Consider the following 19,454-nt stretch of genomic DNA (forward strand, 5'->3'; position numbering starts at 1 on the left):
ATACAGCACAAACATTTTTTTTTTTGTTACAATGAGGAATAATGTTTTTTTATGCAAACTGCTGTTCTGTTTCTTGCATACTGTAACATATTCATAATATTTTTTGTAAATACAGTATTAATAAAATACAGTTAGGGAGTATGGTGCCAACACTTCATACAAGTAAACAGTCACAAAACAGAACAACTTTGACATCTTACACCACCTTGTCACAAAGTATTAAGAGTAAGATGACCAGGGACCAATATTTTTCTTGCTCCATATTTTGGGTTTTATTTATTAAAAAGTCATTCATTTTTGTACAGACTTGTCTTAATTATAATATTTATTACTATGTATTTTCGTTTGTCATGGGATGCTAGGGGCACAGCATATTTTTAAGAGGAAGACTATTGCTAAAAGCTAAATCTCTTGATCAACAAAAAAATTGAAGCAAAATGAATAAATAAACAAAATAAAAATAAAAGCTCTGAAAATAATACAAATTAAAAAAAATACTATTTTAAAAATATACATTTGCGAAGGGATTTAAGAGAGGTTTAAGACAAATAACAACAAAAAACCTCTGATGAAAATAATGTAAGATAAATATACATTACATATACATACACATTTACAGGGATAAAAAAGAGAGAAGATGCTTCACAGTTTTTGTCCTTGCCTTCATGCAGGCTCGCAATGTGATGGGCACCAGTAGTGACTATGCTGATCTGTGTCCCATAGGTCCGTGGACATCACCCACGGCTCGGCACGTCCATTCTACCTCTGTGTTAACGCTCCTGTTTCATGAAGCCTTGAAGTCACCGCCCATAAGCGAATCAATGATACCTTTACTTCAGCATAGCGGCCTGTTACGTGAGGAAAACCCACTGTGAATCAAGGCAATGGTGTCACGCTCCTCACAGTCCTCAGGCAAGAACAAAACGTCATCAAACACTTTTCTCTTGGATGACTTACACTTTCAAATGTCATTAATTCGCTTAAACATCCAGCATTGTGCCACTGCTGCCCACCACAAGTACTCTACGGATAGTACAGTTGCCCATATTTACAACAGATATCATACATGAAAATTAAGGAATTGTACGTCTGGCAAAGCTGAACATCAAAGGCATCAAACAGAAATCAGTATTACAAAAATGAAATTGCATGAAGAGTTTGAGGGCTATGACAACCACAAGGACATGCATTGCCTTGTCTCTGTGACACTGCAATGCATCATATTATATCTTATCTGGGCAAGCAACGGTTCATTTTCCCATGTTTCATTAATCTTGTCGACCTGAGTGAAAAACATAGACTGAATTCTTTTAACCTTTTCATTCATTTTCAGGATCTCCCTCCATTACCACTCCATTCTATTTCACGTCATTGCTTCCTCAGCCCTCAATTCGTATGGTTCTGTGTGAACGTGTCTCCTGCAGTTTCTGCCTCGGCTGAGTTAGAAAAATCAACAGTAAAAACTGGAGTAAAGACAGCTTGAAAATTAAGAGCTTGTTTGCTTCCTTTTGAAAGTGCGTAGCAGAATGAATGGGATTAGCATACAAGCGCGAAGGCAAACATGGCCCATATGACGTCAGTTCAACGTTATGCTTCATATTTAGCGAGACCTGCTGTTTCAATCTGTCTTTGTCAGAGGCACAGCGTGCCTCTTTTCAGTGGGAAGTATGACATGACTCATACACAAGTGGAGGGTGATTCAGTGCTTGGATCATGCCAATTTCACAGTTTGTTTTTTCAAAAACTGCGTATTAAGGTTCACGCTGGAGAACGTCTCTAAATGGTTTCAAGCATGACCCAGTCACCATGGGGGAAGTATTTATTTAAATGCATACTACACTCACACACTACCCTCTTTGAATGAAAATGGTACAGTTGAAGACTAAACCAATGAAGTTCTAGCTGGACATTTTTTGATACAGTAGCAATTTTGTACGCTCTAGAAATGGTACTGTTGCAGCTGCTCCCCATTATATTTATCGCATGGCAATAATAGGTCAGGTGATTGCACCTTGCACCCTCTGGGCCTGCCGAGTTTTCAGATTTCCCTGCTCTGTCCATTGCTGAGGTCACACCACTGCTATTCTTCATTCTTCGTCGGCTGGCAATTGATATTTATAGAGAAAATGAGGGAAACAGCTCAAGCAATAGGACTGCTGTTTCCCATTCCGGGCAAAGAAGTGAATCGAAAAGCAAACCAAATCAAGACTTCCACAATCTAGACTACAAACCTTGAGCATTGCACTCCAGGGATATTTGCATGACTGTAAGCCTTCTTACTTTCCATCCCGTCTATCTGAAATATCCCTTGAATGGTAGACCGGAATTATTTACAAAAAAATGTTAAAACAGTTCATTTTGAGATTTTTACTAGGGTAAATTGTTGTATCACCGTAACTCATGCTTTTTTTTTTTTTGACTTTTTAGTCCTGACAGTTTTTAAGAGTTTAAAAAATAGCCCTCTAATGAAATTTTGTCCCTATGAATTTATCTACACCAACCCTGGCCTTTCCTTTGTGCATTCTCAGATGAATAGCTATTATAGCCTAAAACCATTATGGACTTAATCCTAGTCAAAGGCGGTGAAGTGTCCACTTTTGTAATGATCCTATTTATGGAGACTCTAGGAAACATTACTAATCAAATTTGTGCTTTTAAAAAACAGCATTTCTTTGGCTGCGTTAGATTAAATGTATTATTTAATCTCATCAAAGTCTTTTCCTGTATACTTCCTCTCTTCACCCGTGATTATACCAGGGTTGATTTTGTTTCCTGTCTGTGAGCCTTAGCTGGAACACCTGAATGTAGAGGCAAGATGATAAGAACTAACTACGCCATTTCTTTGCGCCCGACGGTGCCATCAGCAGGCGCCAGTGCATCAGCCATGGGCCCCGCCCACTGCCCGCTTCTGGATGTTGCAGTGCACTACATTTCTGCCACGCAGTCAGGCTTTTCGTACATCAGTTTGTGCCTCTGAGATGGGGGCAAAGCCGCTGCTCTCCCTGTCCCTTTCATTTCACTTAGCTAAAGTCCTAATCTGCTGCCAGTTTAGTCTGCAAAATTCACACTTGTGCTTCTGCATCCAACTAACCAACCAACACAATGTCCTCTGTTCCCTGTGCTTGCATTATGTGCAGTACAACAGAACCATGCAGGAGTAAACTGGAGTACAGCATTTAAAAACTCTGCACCATGGTCTTATCCAGCATGTTCTTTTTTCTTTGCTTCCTCTGTCTTTTAATATACATTAATGACAAAATTCTGTTAATACCAAACGCTCTGTGCCTCTTATTGTGAACAGAATGACACATTGAAACAATTATACTGCAATCCTTAATTCCTTTTTAGTCACATTCCCTCATGCCTTTTGTCAGTAGGTTTTGTGTGTCCTTGGTGCCTGCTATCCTTGAATTATATATATATGAACCATGAACCACCTTCTGCAGGATTGTACCCATTGTCTTTGATTCACTTTCTGATCATCTCAAAATTTGACCATCTGAACATTTCTCCTGTGTGTGTGCGTGAGTGTGTGTGTGTGTGTGTGTGTGTGTGTTGGGGTTAGTACATACACTATGAATCCAAGCAGGTTGATCCTGTACTTGCTTGTGGTGACAGCATAATATTATTACTTATTATTATTTAATTAATTATTCATTTAATTAAATATTCCTATTGGCTTTACATTTGTAGTAATTGCAGATAGCAGTTACAAATGACAAATTACAGTAGGCAGGGGTTCTTTTAGAAAACACATGCTTTGATCATCACTGATAAACACAAGCGAGAAATTATCCTGGAAGGAGCAACCACACTGAAAAAAGCAGTTTCTCAACAAAACACGTTTGGAGTTCTAGAGATTCGAAAGAAGTAAATGTGCTCCTGTTTCAGACTTGCCTTTCTGCTTTTCCTCTGTGCTGCACATTGGCTGAGAAATCAACTGTTTTTTAAAATTATGAAAAAAATATAAAGCAGGTGACTTTTCCTCTGGTTCTCCTCACAAATGCTGCCTGACCTCTGATTGTCCTGTTCTGTCATAAAACTCGTCAATCAAACTAATGATAGGTACTTCCCTCACAAACATTTGACAGATGTACTGCCCGGATGTGTGCTGTTCAATCGTATTGCTTTACATCTTCCAGGGACAGTTTTTATGCAATTGGATCATGCTGCATTTGCTGGCTGTTCAGTCAATTCAGCCTCTCAAAGAACTGAGCAGAGGAAATGTACTCAGACTGTGGCAGTGTGCAAAGCAGGGTCCCATCGGTAATGGGAATTTCCCTTAGCCTTGCTTTATTCACCAGCAATTCATCATCTCCTGTCGTCGCTAAGCTATGACCACAGCCTTCTGGGAGCCAAGAAGCACAATTTAAATGAAACCGAGACAGTGTGAGGAAAAAGGCAAATATACTGTATGTGGAGTGTTGCGGGAGCTGGTGTAGGCAATGTTTAACTGTTTTAGAATTACACCGTGATGTGGAGCAGTCCTTCTCCACCCTGTGTTCCCATGACAGCGTGGTCTGATTTATACTGTATCGACACAGCTCCTTCACTCTACGCTATTTCCCCATCGCTGCTTCAGTCGTGCTCATTGTGTCAGCTCTTCCTTATGAATGCAGAAATGCATGATTATGAACTATGTGTTGAACGTGCCTTAGGCGATTCCCGATTTGGGGTCGGAGCAGTGTAGGAGGGCGTGGGTGTGCTGGGGGCACGGAGGGTGGAGGACGGCTGCTGCCGGGATGTGGAAAATCTTCCCAGATGGTCCCCCCCTTCCCCCCACCCCTTTTTACCCCTCTTCCCCCAGCTCCCGGTTAGCCTCTCCAGCGCTAACCCAGCCCCCTCCACTCTCCCCCGCTGTCCCCCTGGCGGCCGGCCTACATGATGCTACACTTGCCCTTGAGCTTGTCGGCGCGTTTCTGCTTGCTGGAGCGCTTGCCGTCGATGTTCAGGCTCATGTTCCTCTTCTTCTCCAGGTTGAGCAGCTCCTGGAAGAGCTCCTTGACGTTGTAGTTCATCTTGGCGGAGGTCTCCATGAAGGCGCACTTCCAGGCCGCCGCCTGGGCTTCCCCCTCCTTGGTTTCCACCTCCCGCTGAGACTCGTCACTCTTGTTGCCCACCAGCATGACGGGGATGTTCTCCACGGTGCCCTTTATGGCCAGCACCTGCTGGTAGATGGGCTTGAGCTCCTCCAGGGACTGGCGGCTGGTGATGGAGTAGACCAGGATGAAGGCGTGGCCTTTGGAGATGGACAGGCGCTGCATGGCTGGGAACTGGTGGCTGCCGGTGGTGTCGGTGATCTGGAGTGTGCAGACGCTCTTGTCACAGCTGATCACCTGCCGGTACGTGTCCTCCACCGTGGGGATGTAGGTGTCCCGGAACGTGCCCTTCACAAAGCGTAGGACCAGCGAGCTCTTGCCTACCCCACCCGCCCCAAACACCACCACACGGTAGTCATTGCTCTGCTCTGGCATTGCGGATTCTGGGGGTTTACAGCTCTCTCCCTTCTTCCGTTTATTAAGACCTGGGAGAGAAAAAATAACTGTCATTAGTGAGGGATTTCAATGAGGAGTTTGTGCATCAGATATGCACAGACATGCCACTTCTTTTATTCCATGCCACTTCTTTAATTTCTTCAAGGGACTGCTGTAATGTTTTTCAGTGATGGCAGCCTTAATGTCTATGGAACATATTGGACCGAAAAAGATTCTACTGACTGTATGTATTTCTGTGCATATCATATGCCACAGTATGTAATTTTATCAGGTCAAAATGAACAAGGTTTCAAGCTATGGCCTTTTCTCGAGGCCAAGAGTGACATCTGATAAAGGGATATCGCCATGGGAAAACAGCACCAGGATTCAAACTGGTAACTGATCAACAACCACAGAGCAAAGCGTGATGAGCTGTTATATGTCATCATTATTATGCATAAGCATGAAATAAGACACTTTGTCTCTAATAGATCTTTTTAGGCACCTTGTGTATGCTGTATGATATACAGGAATGTTGATTTTATGATTATTGTTTATTGTTAGGCAATATGTACATACTTAATATGGTTTGTGCCATACGTCTCATGCACCGATCAGCTCATGCTTAATCATTGGTGTGCTACTTGGTATTCAGTTACTTGCTATTACGTTTTTGCTTTTGCTGCTCTCCTAACATGTACTTAATGGGTTTGGCCACAATGGCCTTGTAATGTAAGTCTCTCTGAATCTGCCAAATAAATAAATGAAGAACAACGCGCTCATCTTTCATAACCCAATCTGTCCTCTCAGTCACCCAATCAAGCATTGATGGGTAATCCCGGAATGATATCTGAGAGAGCTTTTACCACTTCCATCTGCTGAGCACGGGTTGATTGACTTTCTTGCGTGGTGTCATATTGCTCCTGCTGAATTCCAGATTCTGGAAGGTTCTGAGTGCTGCCAGTTTCAGGCTGTTTTGACCATCGCTTTTGAGTGATTTTATATTGGTTTCAATATTTTTATCAATGCCTGTATCTTGTAGACATTATTATTAAGGTGATGATTATTAGTATTTCAGTAAAATGGTAACTCAACACAATTTAAATGATCACACATGCTTTGTCAGAGTTGATTTAATACTGGAGATACTGTACTGCCTGAGTATTCACTGGCCCATAAATAAACACACTTAAATAAACACACAAGGATAAGCATTCTTCCTGGCTGGCCCCTTTAAACAGAGCTTGTCATGACAGATTCCCTTTAATCAGTACAAGGCACAGGAGAGTCTATGGATCGATAGACGTTCGGAGCATGTACTACACCCAGTGCAGTCATATCAGAATAGTTTGTGCCCAAGGTGTGTTTGGAAAGAAGAAAATAATTCCCCGAAGAAATAGCATGCCAGAGGACAAAACATGGATCTATAAACACAAGAAATACATTCAATAATGACCAAAATAACTGCTAGTATGTGAGCTATTTGCAGTATATGTGATTAGTTATACTGTTTAAAATGCAATGGGTCAGTAGCTCACAAAAGCCATCGATCTGAACCAATGTAAAATGAGGCAGCTGCTCAGAAGACTGAAATTTGTACAGAATTAATTCTGATGTTTTTCTTTTGTGCATTTTATCTTGTGAAGATTTTTTTTAATCATTTACTGTTTGTTTATGTGTGTGTCTGAGGAGAAAAAAGACACACATGTCTTTGTGTGCGTGATAGTATGATTATTTGTGTGCATGTTTGCATGCGAGCATGTGTAACGATGGTCAGTGTTTGCTGGGTTTGCTTAATTATGGCGAAATTCACAATCACATTTATGAAATAATGAATTACATTTCTAACTCAGTTACACATGCATGCATGCGCACGTGTGTGTGTGTGTTTGTGCGTGCGTGTGCACGCGTGCATACATGTGTGTGTGTGTGTGCGTATGCGTGTGCATTCACTGCTGCCATCAGCATCAGACTCCAACATCACACTCCATTAGTGACTCATTCATCTTTCTGAGATCCAAGCTGCAGCCATCAGCCTCTTACACAATGGTGGGGGTGGGGGGTGTGGGGGGTGGGGACACAAGCTGAAGCAGGCAGATGAATCACACCGCTGCGTGCCAAGAACAAGGTGAGAAGGACAAACTCACACCTGCACCTTAACCCATTTAATACTGTTTGCCTGGATGCCAATGGGTCGTAGGATATCTAGAGGACTGCAATATGGGATGCTGCTCCAGCTACATGTGTTCTTATTGAACCCGGTTTTAATAGACATAAACACATTAAAAACATTACCATGAGGGGAAATGGTTTGTTCATTCTTTTAAAAAAATCATAAATGGTTGTTCCCACTATGCAGAAGGGGCTGACCACCTTTATGTGAACTTGCATAATGTAGTCTGCCAGTTATCCTTGTCACTCAAAATAGATCAGCAACAGGGACGCACTGTATTAATGGCCTTGGTTCAATTTTTTCTGCCATAAAACATTAATACCTTCAGCTGGCTCACCACAGAAACCTCTGTTTTTTATGGAGCTTTGTGTGAGTTAGCTATGACCTCTGCCACTCTACATCTTGTTGCTGACAAGAACACACTAGACCTATGACTGTTGCTCAGACATTGCCATTGTAAGGGGCTGTGCATCATAAGAGACTTTGCTAAAAGGCAGTCCTGTCTTTAATGCATTACTGACAGAAAATTCTGGGTAGGCCCAATGTTAAGGCTTTGGTTTAAGTGGTAAATAAAATCCAGCAGGCCTTGTGCAAAAAGAAGGACCACCAGACACTTCTCAGCCATAGAGCTAGTTGTTTCACACAGGACAAAGAACATCACCTCAGACTTCAATTGTCAATCCAAAAGACCTTAATTTTCTACAGAATGTTACCAGATACATGAATGTCATATCTAAAAAGGTTTGAGAGCACAAAGGTAATAATAGTGTTTGAGAATAACTTCTTATTTTTTTCTAAAAATACCTCTGCTTTTGCCTGTGGCAAATTACAAATTGCATTGTCGTTTAGTTTAGCTAAACAAGTGGACACTACTGATTAAAACACTCAATTTTATTGGTAAGTGTTTCCTGTTACCAGAAGAAGTAATATTTCACAGTCAGCACTATTTCATACGGCCTGAGGATGAAACCACCATGAAACCAGCAGATTCAGGCTCTACTAACTGAAATTAATGTATGTCAAATAAAGACATAAATTGCATCCATCCTCACTACACAAGTTGTACAGTGTTTTTTGGTAAAATAATTTCTGGATTTGCTAATTAATACCACAAAAGCATGTGCTTTACATGTAAACTAGCTATTGGTTACATTACTGGCTAGCATATCAACATGATATATGGCACTATACACTGTGAAGGTCTCACAGCTGCAGTAGAACTCTGAGCAACACCTGGGCCTTCACAGTGCGACGCTTTTACTCAAGAGAAGACAGCTGAGCCACTTCAGCTTAGTGGTTTTAGCCAACGGGTGAATTAGAGATAGGACCTGGTTCAATGGCTTCTGCATTCTCCCCACTTATATAAGCTGCAGCATCCGTAGAGAGTTGCTGATACTACAATATAAATGGGAACAAGCCTTGCTGCTATGCATCAATATTTAAACAAAATAAGCAAAAGACAAAACTGTATGGGAGTGCAAAATTATTATATTATCATATATAGATCATGATGAGCTGAAATGCTGCTTATTCCCCACAGGTGCCCATCCGGGGCCATTTTCACTGGGAGCTTGATGGGCAGGTAGAAGTTGTTGGGTTGGGAGGCCAGTTAATTGTTAGCTCCAGAGTTAATAAAAAAATATACCTTGAATAGCAGGAAAACCAGCTATGAAGGAATTTTCTTTTCCTTTTTCATACTCGCTGAATGTACACTCTAAATTATTCAGAGCGTTGTATGGCAACTGGGACGGACATATCATACAGCAGGTTGCACAAGCAATACATCTTTATTTAAAAATGTGAAAATGCTCCATACATATGCTGGGTGAACAGCTGGTACCAAACACAGATCCCAGCCGCTGGACGTTTCTGAATGTAGGTATGCCTTTTACCAAATATGGTTCTCTGTCTGTACGTGTGTGGGTGTACATCTGTGTGAAGCTCTGACTGTGTGTGTGTACAGTATATCGCTGTATCGCTGTGCGTATGTGTGTATGTGTGGGTGGCTCTATATTTCCGCTCGATTCTGTGACTATGCGTGCGTGGGTATATATTTTTACGTGTGTGATTATGTGACTGCATGTACGTAAGTGTAAATCACTGCATCCAGCACTGATTGCAAGCTTATGGGTGCATGTATCAGTGTGACTGCATGCGTGGGCATACAGTACATCACGGTGGATCTAACCCCCTGGCTCTGTGAGTGTGAGTGTATTTCTGTATGGCTGAATGTTACTGAGCGTGTGGGAGATAGCGATGTGTCTCTGCATATGAGTGGGTGTCCGGGTCTGTGTGTTTTGTTGAATAACTGCATACATGTGGGAGTGTCCTTTGCTTTGCTGCCTTGGCGTGCATTGCTGGGATTTCTCTGCTAAGAGGTTTTTTTTTTTTTTTTAAACTCTGGGAGTTCTCTGGTTACTGTGGAAACAGACCTTGAAGGCAGGTCTATTTTCATGAGGGGAGGGTAAGAGAGAGCGAAAGAAAGAGAGAGCAAGGTAGGGAGAGAGGGAATGAGGCAACCAGAGACTGTCACCTTTCAGTTACTGTGACAACGCGCCTGCAATTCTTTTTACATCATACTGGTGAGAAAACAAAAAACAAGACAAAGGCACTTTTCCTGAGATGGCCACAGCATTCTGCGTTTGTTCCCTTGCCCCACACTGTTAACTGGACGTGCCCTGGACACGCCCTGGGACAGAGAACCTGTTCCCATCGCTTTAATTCATGGGCAGCAGGATTGTGCTTCGTAGTCAGAAACATCAGGCTGCTGCAGTTGCAACCGGTGCCGTCTGTGCTGTGAAATGAAATCAGGAACATGCTGATGCCACTATTCAGAAGCTGAGCGTGGTACTGAATATCTTATGCTTTCAAAGGTGTGGTAACAAGAGGACAACAACCTCAATGAGAAGTACTATATCTGGCAATCCAGTGGCTATAAGATACATACACTGTAGATGACAATATTTTAGTGAGCCTAGCAAGAACCAAGCAGACCAATTCTATTAATACATGATCGTGCTTGATTATGCTAACATGTGTGTATGCGTCGTATCTGCTTACATGGTATCTGCCTATTATCAACAATATTATTTTACTCTGTCTACCATGTAAGGGCATTGCACAATGCAAAATGTCAGGTTACTGAAAGGTAACATCATCACATTACTCATACAGAACAAAATCTCTCAGTTTGTTTACCCACTTTCTATAACTACAAGAAAGTGTAACAGAGGAAAGGAATTCAGGTTTAGTCTTTTCCCCCCGTCCACAATCCCTAAGCTGATCAGTGGTTGTCGAGTGCTATCAGATCTAGACGGATACTGTAGTACGTGCAGCCTTGCTCCTGACCAATTCCGAAGGCCAGACTGATGAATAACTCCCACCCTATTATCTGCTATTGCACAGTTGAGGCCTCTGAGTTTTCCTTCAGCCCACATTATAGGTGAGAGCAGGCAACATGATGCTTAAAACAAACAGCGTGGACAATTATTATGGCCTAATTAGCTTCCAGCCTAATAAAACGAACCTCCTTCAACACACAAACGCACTTCTATGAGCACACATGCACACATGCGCACACACACACATGCGTGTGCATACAGTACATATGCACGTACAGAAAATCCGCTGACTCTCTTTTCTTTGTGTGGTCCAAATCCAAAGGCATATTTGTTCTCATCATATCACAGTTACTATCAGCTTGGCAATATTTGTCTGTCTTTTGATGGTGAATGTATGTGTGTTTGTTTGAGAGTATGGTTTATGGGACATTTAGAATGTCTAGACATGTGAGACTAAGCTAAATAGCAGGAAATTAAACCATAGACAATATTTCAGCTTGTGATTTTTGTCATGGCACTCAAAAAGTAGCTACAACTCAGATTTGAAACGAGTCAGTTGACACTGTAACCACCACTTCAACTTGACAAATAGCTTACAGAACAGAAATGATGCTATGAAATCCAAGAGGTTTGATGTCTGATGGATTTTTACTTCTACATAGCCACAGGGAGGTCGTATTTATTCCATGGGATACTGTACACAGCATGCCAAGTGTGTCCTCCACAAATGTACAAGCTCTTTTTAATTATGTCTGACTGTGCAGCCAAAAAAAATAGTAACAAGAGTGATAATCTTCCATGGCCTGCATCTACATTGGGGTAAAATGTACCAAAATGTTTCTGATGATCTATTTCCCAAGAATAGAAACATACATACATGTACATACAGGGAAGCACCACACCTCAGTGATCCCAGCAACTCAAGTTGACAGTTCACATCCAACACTGATATAAACAAAACAGTTAAAAATCCCAAGAAAAACTGACCAATGGTGATTGTATTTTGATTCCTATCCAGGGTGCTCTGTAGAATTGTTTGTAGCTACATGGATAATCATTAGTTTTCTCTGTTGGTAGACATAGGAGTCGAGACTTTCTGTCACTCTTGACTCAGAAATCCATTCCTGAAATTCTACCAAAGAGAATGCAGTGCATTTAAATAATATACGATACTGTACCACCATAAAATCTCAAGTAGTTATTTTCTGAAGTACTGACGCATTTAAATTACAAATGAAAACCAGTGATCACACCGGGCAGCCAAGGCCACAAGTTGTACTGTACTGTACTCACTTGGGGGAATCCATGCAATAACAAAATTACTAGATAAGGAGATCCAAAAGAAAAAAACTAATTGTGAATGTGAACCTATGGCAAACATTTCTTTAGCAACTAATGTGCACAAAAAATACAATCAGATACATATTTACTTCTGTGGTACCACTGGCTAATGGTACTCTGCTCTGCTCGGTTTACATGATACATTACGTTGCAGATGAGAAAAATGTTTCTGTTTGAACTGTGCTATTGTCAAAAGACCAAGAACATTGCATCATCATCAACAAACACTACCATTCCTTTTTTTGCTGAGAGACATAGATTTGTGGGAGAGAATATGCATGCAAAACTCATCAGAATGAAATCTGTAACTTCACAAAGAAACAATATCCCCATGTGGAATATAAAACAAACTGACAAAGAAGCTTTTTGCTATAAAAAGACAATCAGTGCGGGTCTGCTGATTACTGTGGATTCTTGCTGTGCAAAATCTAATAAGGTTGCCGGCCAGAAAAAAAGGCAAAGAGCTCCGATGCAATGCAAATACAGCTCTGGAAAAATATAATCGACCAAACCCATATTTTCTGAAGAAGATTTTTGGGGTAATTCACCAATTACTGTTTGGTCAGCCCTTCCTAAGTGAAGACATTGTTATTTTTACTATTTATTTATGCATATAAACTTGCTTATTGTACAGTGTTCATTTTCAGTATTTTCACCAGTTCCCATTTCCTGCAAATAAATGTTCTAAATGACAATATTTTGGCCAATAGTTCATGAAAGAACATAAAAACAGATTTTACACAGACACATGTGAAACTGAAAATTTGACGTGGTCTCTTTTTTTTCCAGTGTCTTATGCTGATTTCAGTTGGTTAAGATTCTTACTTTGCAATTATAAATATTAGCATATAATTAACTGCAACCAATTATTTTTTCCAGAGCTATACAGTATATAAGCTACTCTGTTTAATTCCTACAGAAGGTACCATTGTCTTCTGAACAGGCTCTTAATGTTTGTCTTCTAGCCAGGAACATCTACCTCTCCCTTGTTGACCATTCTCCCAGAATGCTCCACTAGGGGCAGGGTTATGTGTCTCTCATCATCATATGCAGCCTCTTCTGCACTATACCCCCCCAGCGCCCACACCATCTGATACTAAATACTCCCAGCAGGTAACTAAGAAGCGACACAAACACCCCTGTGTGTGAACTCACTAGACTGACTGACTCCCAATTAAAAGCAGCAAGACACATTTTGATAGCTTGTGCTTTGCTCTAGTTAAGCTCTCCAAAAATGTAAATAGCACAACTCCCTCAATATGATCATCCCCTGCTGGATCTTTAGAAGACAGAACAATCTCCTACTGTGCTAGAGAGACAGCTGTTTATTGGTTCCTGCCCACCGCTTTCCGATTGATCATTGATTCTTTTTTTTTAATGATGGAATTACAGTGAGCTGCTCTCTAGTATGGAGAGATGTATGGAGCATCTGCATATTGATTTAGTCTTTCTTCCTACATGCATCTCATTTCTTCATCTTCATTTTATCATGTATCTGACTTATCTCCTTTCTTGCGTACTGGTTAATTCACATAGACGTCATCAACTCTCAAGTACTGCACCATATTCATTCACCGAAGGTCCTTTATTTAGAGATTCAGTCTGAAATTAGTGACTGTGATGCAACTGTGAATCATGAACTCCCACCTGCCTGCATACCCAGCACCAATAAAATTTTGACTTTAAAAACTCCTACAATGGAACATATGCAGTTAAAAGGTAAAATAAAATGCAGATAGTTTTAATGAGACGCAGTTATAGTACCAGTAAAACCAGTAAAAAAAAAAAGCTATGTTTTAAAAAAAATATGTGACTATGCTTAGCCACTGAATAAAGAGGGAAATGTTACACTATATGACACTAACGAGGACTGAACACAAATTCATAAAATGTTGGAGTTCCTCCATTTTCACTGAGATCCTGTGAGGTAACTGGTATGCATAGACCAAACAGATTTCATTGACTTGGCTCCCACACACAGCACCAGCCCAGCTGACATGTGTGGTAATGTTGAGTTATTGACAGTTATTAGACAGCAGAAAGCTGTTAATGATTCTCAAGACACTGGTGTTCAGCCAGCAATAATTGCTCTGGTAATATGCTGGGCTCTTTCCTGTCTAGTGCTGATGGGAGCCACTATTGAATCTTGCTAATAACTCTTTAAGTGCACCTGACCTGCTCATCCTGCCTCCTTCCCATAAATCTTCTCCCAATACAATAAATAAAAATCGGTTTGGTAACTTACAAATTAGCATATGCTACCCAGCAAGTGACAGACATTCTAGATGGATAATGTGGTGGATCAGTCCATTTCAGGATTAAGGTTAACACTGGCCTTTTGCAGTTTCATCCTGTAGTGCTCAAGCAATCACATAGCATTCTGATTGCCTGGGATAAGCCGCAGTACAAAACAATCTGAAAAGAGGCAATATGTCTTGTGTTAATGGACATAGATGCTGGACTGCAATGCACAAATTTGAGCTTGGAAGAAACTATCGTGTTCTTAAACCGCAAAAAGCAGAAATTTACATCTACTGCTGTAAGTGGAGTCAAGCCACAGTAGATATTAAAACCCTCTATTTTGAGTTTTTTTCCCCCACAAGAAAATAAAAAAGCTGGCTTTCTGTTGAAAATCTGATAACGAGAGTGAAGATTCTATAACAGACAGCACAAAGTTCATATACATTACTTCACAAAAGTAGAATATACCCAGGAATATGAGCCAGGAATTCTAATTATCAGTAGGGTTCCCCAGATCTCACATGTCCAGTCAGATCCTGTCTTACAGTGTAATTATGCTCCAGCTTGAAGCTTCAGTTCTGGCCAGCACTTTCTGGCTGCACCAAGGACACTGGGACAAATCCAACACTGGACAATTTCCCTCTAGACAGGGAAGCATAAAAGCACCATTCTGGCAGCACAACTGTATTCCTGCCATATCCTGGCACCCAAAATACCCCCATGCCAGGCCAAAGAGCCCTGACAGGATAGGGAGGAATTATGAGTATAGCAGCTTAGTTGCAGACATTCATGTACTGTGCACTGGTTTGTTAGTCTGCTTTCCCTCTCGAGGGCAATAAGTTTCATAATGCACTTAACACAATAAGAAGTTATTACTGTGAGTCAACATTGCCCTGAAAACAGGCTTCAGTTTCAAAAGCATACTCTACACAAAATATGCATGGATCGATGACAGTATGTATATGACTAATGTGTATGTGCATATGTGTGTGCAGAATAGATCTATTGATATTGCATTGTATGAGTGTATAGAATTAAAATTCATAAATTCTTCATCTGCAAATATACTACATGGTCAAAAGTATGTGGACATCTGACATTCAACATCTCATCCAAAATTATGGGCATTAATATGGATTTGGTCCACCCTTTGCTACTATAACAACCTCCACTCTTCTGGGAAGACTTTATACTAGATGTTGGAGCATTGCTGCAGGGATTTACTTCCATTCAGCCAAAAAAGCATTATTGAGGTCAACCACTGATTGGGCGATCAGGCCTGGCTTGCTGTTTGCTTTCCAACTGATCCCAAAGGTGTTGGATGGGGTTGAAGTCAGGGCTCTGTGCAGGCCAGTCAAGTTCTTTCACACCATTTTCAACACAACCATTTCTATATAAACCTCCCTGTGTGCACTGTCATGCTGAAACAGGAAAGGGCCTTCCCCAATCTGTTGGGGAAGCACAGTATTGTCTAGAATGTGGTTGTATGCTGTAGCATTAAGATTTGCCTTCACTGGAACAAAGGGCCCTTGCCCAAACCCTGAAATACAGCCCCAGACCAAGGGGTGTCCAGATATGGTTGGTCATATAGTGTTTATTACCATAACTGGGTATATCATGTGTCTGGGTGTTCACTGTGATAAACGCATACATTTTTCTTTTCTTACACATAATTCAGGCCACTGACATTATGTGGATGATGTTTTAATTTTCCTGATAAAATACAAAAATCTTATGGGAAATTAATGAGATTAAGCTTTCCAGTTGCAATGATATTTTCCACTGAGTTGATTCTGTTTTAGCCCAGTCTTCTCTAGCACAGATGTTTAACGCAGACTGGATGCAGCTCTTTGGTCTCCAGCTCTTCCTCTTCATCTCTTCCTCCCACTCCTTATTACGTACTTCAAACACAATCTATGGGCTGGACTTAAATGCCACTTTCCAGAACTGGATGCAGTTGTATCATATATGTCAGATTGCCTGAATGTGCTTGTTAATATTTGCTGCCGCTACAGTTGAATAACAGCTGTGGCAACCATGTGAATTGAGTGCTGTTGTAACACACTGTCCTTGCACATGTAGGGTAAAAAGTAATCTAGGGCATGATAAACTATAACAAACAATATTTTTTCTAAGGAAATACTCAATGTCTATTTAGAAATGCATTGTAGTCAATTAAAATACAGTATGCTGTCGTAAAACAAATTTTAAAATACATTTGTAGGATTTTACTGGTAAGAATAATCTTCTATTTTAAAAAAAACTGCATTCAGTGTGTGTATTATATGTAAAAACACATTTCTGTTATTTAGGCTATCTGGCTGTAAAGGGACCACTTAGGGAAACAACGAAGAGACTGAAGTACAGTGGGATGGGTAATAATCAGCACGTGCTCTTTGGCATGTTGGAGCACTGTATGGCACTTGGGACCTAAATTACATTTACAATTACAATTAAAGACTCAATTCATGTTTTTGCACCATACAAATTAAGAATCTCAATTATTACCCTCTAATAGTAAGTACTGCATAAATTAAGTATATTTGCAAGTCTATATTAATGTGCATGTAGCCTACGTGTTCATGTAGGTTATCTGCTGGGCAATAATGAAAACATTATACAACCAAAACGTGGGCATCAGAGGACGTCAAAGTCGCATGGATCGTGACTTCGACTTTTACACCCACATAAACAAAGCAAAGACCACCCTCTACTATAATCACAATTTACTGACTCGCTCTCTGCAACATATCCTGGTTAATCACCGGAATTAACGCAGTTCGTCATTGCCTCCACGGCCCCAATATACTAAATCAAGCCTGTGCTCGTTCATTCCCGGCAAAATTATGCTGAGCATTGCACCCGCATTACAAAGAACGACCTAATTCATAGCTACCCGCACATCCTTTGCGTTGGGATCTGTGTATTGCTGTGGTCAGGTTTATTGTTGACCTAAACAGTGATGGTCCAGACCATCATTTGCAACTTCATGGTATCTTGTCACGATCATAATACCACCCCACAGAATGACACAAACAAGAGGTTATGAAGCCCATTGAAGACGGTGGTGGTTAGTATGAATGCAATAATGCAAGCAGTGACCGAAGTTGCTCAGTGTGAAATGAACTTCTAAGATCACTTATTGAATTAAAGGCTACAACACGAATCACACTTTAATACAATGTCGTCACTCTTGGTTGTCCATCTATCTTCTTTCTCAGAGGCATTTCGCTAAATTTCATTCATAAAGAGCGGGCGAGGGAATGCTACCCTCACCTGTCTTGTTACGATGTTCTTTCATGCATGCCGTTATCCCTCCAACACTGTCACACAAAATAAAGCTTCGCTTTACCTCTTAAACTGTACGATGAGTACATAGCAATTCCAGCATGCTCAAACATAATAGAATAAAATACCGCTATGTACGTGAATGAATGAGCTAATGGATTATTCAATTTAAGTCGAAATGTTTCTTGCCTACCTGAGCTTTAACAATACTTTTCCTTGTCTTGTATTTAGGATTTATATAGGCAAAAAGATCAATTTAAAGAGCAGGAATCCACCTAAAGCATTGTACAGTATTGGTGTTGTGTTGATGTAGTCCTCTCTTCACTGCAGTTTCTCTTTCTTTCTCTCTCCCCTCTCTCTCACTCTTTTTTCTGATTTAAACCCCTTGATACCAGAGATAGGAGGTGCTTTCCTTTTTATTTTTTTCCGTCTCTCAACTAGCTTCCCCCACATCGAGTACTGACGCAAGCAACCGGGCACTTCCAGCAACCAAACGTTGATCACCCCTCCTTTTTGAAACTAAAAATATTCATACAGATTCCCACCATGTAGCCACTGTAACTAAGCCTTTATGATCCGCCTCCGTTCCCCACCCCTTCTTTGTTTCTGCGTGTCTTTCTCAGCATATGTCATCAAACGTAAACTGAATCGCCTTTGCCCATATCTCACTAGGATGAACTCGCACTTGGCATCGCTGTCATAACCTATTTTAAAAACCTATTCACATCCCATGGTGTCTTGATGCATGTATTTAGACACATTATGTGAACAAGATTATTCAGACGCATCGATGTCATAACCATCTGTTATAAAATTCTGCCGTTTTAGATTTTTTATGATAAAACGTTGGTGGGGGTTAACTCTTCTTGTGTGCTGTGGCTAGCCTTAAATTTAGACTTAATGACATTTGCATGATTTCCTTTTTTGAGATAGCCTATCGACGGGAAATGAATTTATAACATGCAGTAAAATACAAAGAAGTTCTAATTTAAACCTACATTGAGTTTACTGTCGATTTGTCTGCATTAGATAGAATAGGATTCCATAGTGGTTACCGCATCTGACAGCTATGTTGACAAAATGATTAATGTTTCAGAATTCCCCGTTCCCATTACCTAAAGGCTTATTACTGTAGAGTCTCTTCTTCCTTCAAAAATGACTTTTGTCTCTTTACTAGGAATTCGAACCGTTTAGAGCATACTGCTACTGTAGGTGTTTTGGAATCTTAAAATGGCTGCTTGGTACAGGGACTGAGGACGATGCGTTAAAAATAGTTATTCGGGAAAAAAACAAAACAAAACAGACAAGTGCTGCATAGCTTGTGCTGTTGAGTTAACGCCAGTTACTGAAGGTGATAGATTACACAAGATTAAAGGTCAAGATTAACGGTGATGCTGCAGTGTATTTACTTTAGATATTTCAGACCGGACCACAAAAAGAGTAGGCCTACTAAATGCGCTCAACTGATACATTTTGCGTGATTTTGTCTCCACCTAGCGACGAAATCTCGCAATAAATAAGAAAGACTACACCCCGAACGCACAGGCGTGGACGCGCGTATTGGTTCCCAAAACATGGGCGAGTGTTGGGAAACTA

The 19,454-nt window shown here is 40.7% G+C and overlaps 1 protein-coding gene across 1 annotated transcript; it reads right to left on the reverse strand.

Annotated features, from left to right (window-relative positions):
• Nucleotides 1-245: 245 nt before the first annotated feature.
• LOC118224607 (GTP-binding protein Di-Ras1) lies at nucleotides 246-18,430 on the reverse strand. Its single transcript, XM_035412156.1, has 2 exons — nucleotides 18,052-18,430; nucleotides 246-5,524 (listed from the first exon to the last, which is right to left on the reverse strand). The coding sequence occupies exon 2, from the start codon at nucleotides 5,472-5,474 to the stop codon at nucleotides 4,878-4,880; it is 597 nt and encodes a 198-aa protein (XP_035268047.1). The 5' UTR covers nucleotides 5,475-5,524; nucleotides 18,052-18,430; the 3' UTR covers nucleotides 246-4,877.
• Between the last annotated feature and the right edge of the window lie 1,024 nt (nucleotides 18,431-19,454).

Source organism: Anguilla anguilla, chromosome 4 (genome assembly GCF_013347855.1).
Source record: "Anguilla anguilla isolate fAngAng1 chromosome 4, fAngAng1.pri, whole genome shotgun sequence".
NCBI classification, from domain to species: Eukaryota; Metazoa; Chordata; class Actinopteri; order Anguilliformes; family Anguillidae; genus Anguilla; species Anguilla anguilla.

Coding starts and splice junctions, on each gene's coding strand:
- LOC118224607 (XM_035412156.1), bottom strand. CDS start 5,474: ATGCCAGAGCAGAGCAATGACTACCGTGTGGTGGTGTTTGGGGCGGGT.